At 53.2% G+C, this 7985-nt stretch overlaps 1 protein-coding gene across 1 annotated transcript in view; it reads left to right on the top strand.

Moving 5' to 3' along the window:
- The first annotated feature begins 1610 nt into the window (after positions 1–1610).
- SHROOM3 (shroom family member 3) overlaps positions 1611–7985 on the top strand; it is a 22048-nt gene continuing 15673 nt past the window's right edge. The window contains exons 1-2 of the mRNA XM_009324019.1: positions 1611–1669; positions 4684–7936. Coding sequence (XP_009322294.1) covers positions 1611–1669; positions 4684–7936 — 3312 coding nt within the window. The remainder of the gene's footprint in view (positions 1670–4683; positions 7937–7985) is intronic.

Genomic DNA, 7985 nt, shown 5'->3' with positions numbered 1-7985 from the left:
GCTTAACAAAAGAGCTCTGTTTTAAACACACCTACACATGTAATGGTAAAACAGTGCTCGGTTCAGCTCGCCCTCTGTAAACCTCCAGCTCAGCTTACCTTAAGATAATCCTGTCACAACAAATGTTAAGGAAAAGAATGTCCCTTCTTCTTTTTTCTTCTAGCTGATGATGAGAGAGTGACCTGTGCTTCTGAATTCTGTATGGAAAACCTACTGGTGAAATGGTTCCACCTCTCACTTCCTGTCAATGCTTTTCCATGTCGTAGAACATGAGCCGGTGCCAGCGTTAACTTGTGCTAGTCAAGGATCTGACCCTAACAATCATTTTTTATTTTGTACATTTTCCTGTATTGTTTCTTTTCACAATCTTAGGCAGTACTAGGAGTGTCATCTTTCGGTGTCTGGTTTATATCTGCAGAGGGCATTTTAATCTATTTACTGACTTATTCAGGACATGCTGTACTGTGAAATTTTCAGTGAGACAAAGACTTTAAAGATGCATCATATCCTCCTCTTGCATTTATGCTTTATAGGTAGTCAAGGTTGTACTGCAGACTCTCACATTCGGGACTTCAGTGGTACACAGGTCCAGCGCTGCTCCTCGTTCTCACAGGAAGTGTTAGAACCTGCGGAGATGAGTGCTAGAGCAGGGGGAGAGATCCCCCATGGAAAGCAGAGGGAGGATTAAGGACAAGCCCAAAGGCTGGGGCGAAGGAGAGTCTGTGCGGTGTGTTCAGCGTACTTGATCGCTAATCCCCTGCTTTGATTTTCCATTGCACCATTATGTGCTTTAAATAAGGTTGTCGGCGGTTTTCTTCTCCTGAGAGCTGATGGAGGCCTTCCTTAGTGTTGGTGACTGGAGCAACTGAAGGCCAGCCGTGCTGTGCCTGGGGACGCACCCAGGCTCACATGCTGCAGGGGGACAGCTGGCTGGCTGCAAGGCCCTGGGGGATGCGAAGGACGCACATTGCTGGCACTTGGTTGTCACGTCTCTTCCTGCATTTTTATCAGCACTGAGAAGAGATCAAAACAGCGTTGTGCGGGCTTCCACCCCCTCGTGGTATTTGATTCTTTAGATGACTTTGCCAGCCGTCACTTTAAAATGAAGGGAACCTTTTGAGAAAATCGCTCCTTCAGCATCCGTAAGAATCACATGCAGCTGCCCTGCTTGGTGCATCGTGTGGGAGTCCATACGCAGCCCAGCCTGTAAACTGATCCCTGTGAACGGGCCCCCAGGCTCGTCCCTGATGGGTAATGCTTCTGGTGGCTGGGAGGTAGAGGGGAAGACCCCCTACATTCATGGGGGGGGGTCTGCCCATGCCTGTTGCCTTGCAAATAGGAGGGGGAGCGTGTTGTGTGAATGTCAGGAACGGTGCGTGATTACTGCTTGATTTGCTTGGAAGAGACAAGAACATAGCAGTGAAACAGAAGTGAGCACGAGCAATTTTAAGTGTGGCCGTTGGTGTTACTTCACATTCATCTTCCTTGGAAGGGCTGGCCTGTTGCTGATGTGCAAAATCCTTCTGATTTTACCTAGGCGTAGTGAAACTCCGGGCCGGCCTCACTCCTGGCATTCAACCAAACTTGCGGAGAACCACCCCGATCCCAGCATGATGCAAATATCTCAGGGTACGCTTGGCACCCCTTGGCATCAGTCCTACCACTCCAGGTAAGCACTACACAGCTGTGGTCCTGTGCTGCGTAGGCAGAGGTATAAAGCAGTGTGTGGTTTTGATTTAGTATCATTTGCCCTGTTTTGACATATCTCCCACGGGTGTAGAAATCAGGCTCCCAAGCTAGCATGCCTCTAAACTAGTCCCCCAGTCCTATGTCCTTCCTTGTTTCCAGTGTCATGCTGGCTTCAGGGAGGCTCTGCCTCACGCCCAAGGATGTGTCTTGATGGTACTGACTACAGGATCAGGGCCTAAATCTAGAGCACATGAGTGAAGGAAAGGGGCAAAAGATGTGGTGGAAAAACGTTACCAGTCACCTCCCTACAGCTGAACAGGTTTACAAACAGCCAGGGTTAGGATTAGAGTTAGGAAGGCTTCGGTTCCTGTTTGGTTACCCAGATAAAGTGGCTGTGTTCTCCTCCTTTAAGTGCTCTGTGAGGTGATTAACAGCTAGGAAATTAATGGCTTTAAAAATTCCCCTTCCTACCAAGATGGGAGCCCACTGTCAGGACGTTAATGCAGCTTTCTGTGGATCTGGATGCAGGAGCTGGAGTCCTGCTCTGCATCGTGCGGTCTGCCCCCATGTAGAAACGCAGCATGGTTGTTTCCCCAGCAAAGGAAAAGAAACCCAAAGTCAAAATTAGCCTATTAAAAAAACGGAAGAAAAGGGTTATAGGTAGCAGGGCAACTGTGCCCATCAGCATAACTGAGCCGCTCTCAGGAGTAGCTGACAGCAGTGCATCACCGATGATACTCCCAGGATGAGAAGTTCAGCAGAGGATTTCCTGGTTTCGGCAATAGCTTTCTGCCGGGGTCAGCTTTGTCATAACTGTATGCGCATGTCTGTTTCTCTAAGAAGTTAGTGCAGTGGTTTATCAGTCCCCAAAAGACTAAACTAGTAACCTTAGTGCTGTTAAAAGAAGGTGGTATGAGGCGCCTCTGATTTTGGCTGTGGACCGTGGCCAAGGCAGATTGGAAGCAGTGATGCGGTCCCAGCAAGTTGGGGCTGTTTCTGTGAGGCCATGCAGTGTGGTGAATATGGGGAGGAGAGCTGCTAGGGCAGATATACCCCTCAGCTACCCTGAGCATCCCCAAAAGGTTCTTGGCGGTAAGCCCTGGGGCAGCTTGAGGGGGGACAAGTTTAAATTCTGCCTTTGGAGGATTTTCCCTGGAAAGGCAGAAGGGTTTCAGGAGCAGGAAACTCTCCTTATAGCCACTGGGGTTTAAACATCATTTCTTCTACAGGCGAGACTGAGCCTTGGCAGAGGAGAGGAAAAAAACAACATTAAAAAAAGTGAGGAGGTGGTTGCAGAAAAAATGTATGTTCATCTCTGGCCTTCAGCACAGATCACATTGTAGCATATTCATTTCCCACCGAGGGCCTTTGCTTCCCAACCACAGCTCCTGGCACAGCCTTTGGCAGCACAGCTCTGTCTCCTGAGCGCTTGAAGAGGAGCACGGGGAACATCTAGTGGCCAGCTGGTCAGGGCTGCGCTGGGTATTGCCAGGGAGATATTTATTTTAAACTAAAATAGAGTGGTGCATTTAAATGAGTAAACCAGCTTTATCCTGAGATTTACCATATCTCTTTCTGCCTGTCTCTGTGTTCCTCTGCATCTCTCTGCAGAGCTGCTGCTTTTTCCCCTCGCAGGCAGGCTTCCTTCCGCCTTCCCTCGTCCTTAGCAGCCTTCTCCCCCCATCTGTCCTTTGGGCTTGTGGGTGTTAATCCAGCATGGTGGAAGTGACTGCGGCTGGGATATGATCTGGAGCAAGGCTCTTCAGCAGGCCCTTGTTAGGGAGGGGGCTGGCACCTGCTGCCTCCTTGATCCCCAGGGTGGCTGTGCATCCCCAGCTCCCCTGCTGCGTGGAGCAGGTTTGGTTTTGTTATCTCAGTGGAGCAAAGCACGCAGAAATGGGACTTGCCTTTCCCTGTGCCAGTCGAGGCTGCAGCTTGCACCCTGGCAAACCCAGGCTCCTCTCCGTTCCTGCTTCCAGCTCTGAGCCTTGCCTTGCCGCTCTTCATGTGGGACAGCAGTCTTTCCTTTCCTGGTGCTTTCCTGTGGCTCTGCCAGGACAGCGCATGTAGCTGCACAGGGAACTAGAGAAAGCGATATCTAAGGGAGGGGAGCTGGGAACAGAGGGAAGGAAAGTGAAATCCTAGGGCTACACTCCCCAATCCTCAGTGTATTTGCTTGAGTCTGGGAGGAGAGATTGACTGGGGGAAACTCCACATAAATTTGTGATATCCCCATGTGAGGTGTAAAAAGAACTGTGGCCGGCACAAGGAGCTTCCTTCCCACTGGCAGAAAGTTCTCTGAATATCCGTCTTTTTGAACACACCTCTGGTGGCCACAAGTCCTCTTTTGACACGTGTATCTCAGAGCAGGTGCCAAGGTGTACCTGCACCTGCTGAGCTACATGAGGAGGCAGCTGTGAAGATTTCCTGGGGCATCCTCAAACTGTTTCTGTTGTTGCACCCCCACTTGCCTCCCCGCACAAACACATGCATCTCTTCTCTGTCTTGTCAGTTTAGTTTTCTCACAGCAAACAAACTATCCTTGGGACAGCTGAATTTCCAGGAAGCCTGCCAGGGCATAGCCTTCATCTCCATAAAAAGAAATGAAATGGGAAAAAAAGAAAGAGATTAGATTCCCCCCAGAACGCCTCTCGTGCTCCTCTCCTCCTCCTCGGTGGCGTCGGCACTCATTCAGCTTTCAAAGTGCTTTGGATAGGTTTGATGGGTGGGGTTGATCCTCCCTGGCTCCAGAGATGCACTGTCTGTCTGCATTTCCCTCCCACCCTTCTGTGGTAAATAAGAGCCATGTGTTGCAATGTCAAGCAGTTCTTCTTTGTGAACTGGGATGACTGCAAACAGGGGATGGAGTAAGGCCCAAATATGGGTTTTCATCTGCACTTCTCAAAACTAAACATCTTGCTTCTGAGCTCACTTACAAGTTGTGCCTCTCCTCTGCTGACAGTGGGTTTTTACTCTTCTCTCGCTCTTCCCCAGCTCCTCAACCAGCGATCTCTCTGGCTATGAGCATGGCTATCTGAGGAGAAGTCCTGACCAGTACAGTTCCCGGGGCAGCATGGAGAGCTTGGACCACTCTTCCCCTGGCTACCATCCTTGTCACCTGTCCCCGGCCAAATCCACCAACAGCATCGACCAGCTTTCCCACCTCCACAGCAAGAGAGACTCTGCCTACAGCTCCTTCTCCACCAACTCCAGCATCCCTGAGTATCCTGCTCCTCCATTCAGCAAGGAGCACTCCTGCTCCACGGACAGCATGCAGTCCCGAGGCGGCCTGCAAGAGGGGATGAGACAAGCTGACATCAGGTATGTCAAGACAGTCTACGATGCCCAGCGAGGGATCTCCGAGGAGTATGAGGTGAAGTCCTCCGCCTTGCTTCCAAGCTGCGAGGCCCGGGCCTCGCTGGACGGTCGCGTCCATGGCAGGCTCCATGGCTTCAGCCAGCACAATGCAGCTCCCTCCTGGGCACAGCCAGGCCAGGGCTCCTCGGATGGCAAAAGCCAGCCCCTCAAGGGACCTCCCTTGCCTCCCACTCGCAGCGACAGCTACGCAGCCATCAGGCATCACGAGAGGCCCAGCTCATGCACTGGCCTTGATCTGAACAAGCATGGTCGAACCCAGCCGAAAGGGGCCTGGCCTCCGCTTGTCAGCACCCTATCCCAGGGACCGCTGCTGAAAACCCCCTTTGGAGAAGGGCATCTGCACACCGTGGTGGAGAAGAGCCCAGAGAGCAGCCCCACTGTGAAGCCCAAGCAGAGCTATGCTCAGCCAGCCCAGCCGGGGCAACCCCTGCTGCCTACTGGTGTCTACCCAGTACCTTCCCCAGAGCCACACTACGCCCAGGTGCCCCAGCCTTCTGCAAGCAATAATGGGATGCTTTATCCAGCTCTGGCCAAAGAAAGTGGGTACTCTCCACCTCTTCCAGTCTCTTACGACAGGGCTGTAGTCAGCAGCACCCTGGGCTTTGACGAGAATGGAAACCAAAGCACTACAAACAGATCAACCATCTTCTACCAGCCCCCAGCAGCTGAGAGAAAGCACGATGTTGCAGCAAAACTTCTCCAGCAAAAACCTCCTAGCACGGCAGGCCCAGAAGTCTGCCTGACCACGTCAAGAAAGGAGGAATTGTTACCCCCTTACAAGGTAACACACAGCAACCAAGAGACCGCAAATACTGCACAGGCCTCCAAACACAGTTTTCAAGCCCCACAGCCCCAGCCGAGGGATGCCAGTGAGAGAAAAAACCATTACCAGCCCAAAGAGAACTGCACGGCTGAATCTCAGGAGGACAAAAATGGCAACACACAGATAAACGAGAGAAACGCTGCTGCTCACCACCAGTGGGGTCACAGCAAGGCCAAGCAGTACGGCTTCTCCTCCTTGCAGAACATCTCAGAGAGCTCCAGGAGGCAAAGCAGCTCCGAGCTAAAAGAGATGCAACCAGGCGAGGGTTATGCCAACACCAAACTGTCCTTGAACAGCAGCGGTAAAGAGGAGAAGGATCACAAGGGACAGGGGCACAAACAGTGGAGTGATGTGGACCCCCAGGGCTTTGCAAGGCAGGAGGAGGGCACAAGCGTGACTCCGCTCCATGCTGCTGAGCCAAAGTACGAAGAGCCCCCTTCTCCACAGCACCCAAAGACCTCTGATTTCGGGAGGAGCCGGCTCAGCTCTAGCAGCACCCAAAGCTTTCCCTATGGCAAACCAGATGCCGGCAAGCCCCGCTGCTCAGTGCTGGAGAAGGTCAGCAAGTTTGAGCAGCGAGAGCACAGCAGTCACCAGCCCCAGAGTGCTGGCGTTCCCAGCTTTGGCCAGCAGTATGGGCCAAGCAGGACGAGCCAGCCCTCCAGTGCAAGGTGCTATCTGCACAGCCTGGAGGACATGCGGAGCAAGCTCCGCGAACCCAGCCAGCTGCCCAGTGAGCCGGGCAGGGTCTCCAGCCCCTCCATCAGGAATGGGAAGCTGGAAGAGGCTGACTGGCGCCCCATAGAGCTGCAGATGGCGGCTTCGGCGAAGCAGGCAAGACCCAGTGAATACTACAGCCTGTGTCCTGAAAATGAGGTGCAAATAAGGGCAGCTCAGCTACTGAGGAGTAAAAGCACGTTCCAGCTGGGAGGTGAGCCCGAGAAGGAGATCCTCTGGAAGGATAACGTCCAGGATGCCCACGGGTCGCAGCTGGATACACCATTTAACAGGGCCTACAGGAACAGCATTAAAGATGCTCAGTCCAGGGTGCTGAGGGCCACTTCCTTCCGTCGCATCAGCCCCCCATTCGGGAGTGCACCCAAGAGGACGTCCCAGAGGCCTGCCTCGGCCCACGTGGGCATGAGGAGCACGGCAGCGTCTCCCCACACCCCGAAGGAGAGGCACAGCGTCACACCGACAGAAGGCAGCCTCTCCGCCCTGGACTACGCCAAGACACAGCACATCTTGCGCGTTGGCGGCCGAAAGCGGCTGACAGCAGAGCAGAAGAAGCGGTCTTACTCGGAGCCGGAGAAGATCAACGAGGTGGGCATCTCTGATGGGGAGCCATCACCATTGTCCTTCCAGAAGAAAGGCATCCATTTTGTCTTCCCGGAGAATACGGTGGCTGACCGGCGTAAGATCTTCGAAAGGGATGGCAAAGCTTCTTCCACAGCTAGCCTCTCCAAACCAGAGCTCAAGCAACTCCAGCAGAACGCCCTCGCCGACTACATCGAGCGCAAAACAGGGAGACGGCCATCCTCGCAAGATGTCGGACTGCTGAGGGAGCGCTCCCACAGCTCCTACCTACAGGCAGGTGGCCCAGACAGCCAGAGCCTTTCCTCCGCCTCCAGCATGAATTCCCTCCAAGACCAGAACCTTTACCGCCGGAGAGAGTCCATAGAGCGGATATCCAGGACAGGGCGGATATCTTCTACCCTTCCTCCTGGGCTGATGGGCTGCTTTGACATGAGTGGAGATGAGAAGAAAGGGCACCAGGACAGCTCGGTCACAAGCCGACCGAAAACAGAGAGGTGCCGGGATTACAGAGCCAAAACAGAGCTCACCAAAGGCACGCAGACAGACCCTCTGAGCACGCAGGGCCAGCCTCGCTATGTGAAGCAGGAGCAGGTCTTTGAAACAACCTCCACTGCCAGGAAATCTGGGAAATCGGTGTCTGTGGAAGACTTGCTCGATAGGTACGACAATCAGAGAGTCCCTGTGCACATACGTTCCAGATCGTCTCCCACGGCGGATAAGAAACACCAGGTATGTGGAAACCGGATCATGCGTGCAGGCAAGCGCGGCGTGAACCAGG

This window comes from Pygoscelis adeliae, unplaced genomic scaffold (assembly GCF_000699105.1).
Source record: "Pygoscelis adeliae isolate BGI_AS28 unplaced genomic scaffold, ASM69910v1 Scaffold55, whole genome shotgun sequence".
NCBI classification, from domain to species: Eukaryota; Metazoa; Chordata; class Aves; order Sphenisciformes; family Spheniscidae; genus Pygoscelis; species Pygoscelis adeliae.
Note: the sequence above shows the minus strand (reverse complement) of the source record. Positions and strands in the feature narration are given on the sequence as shown.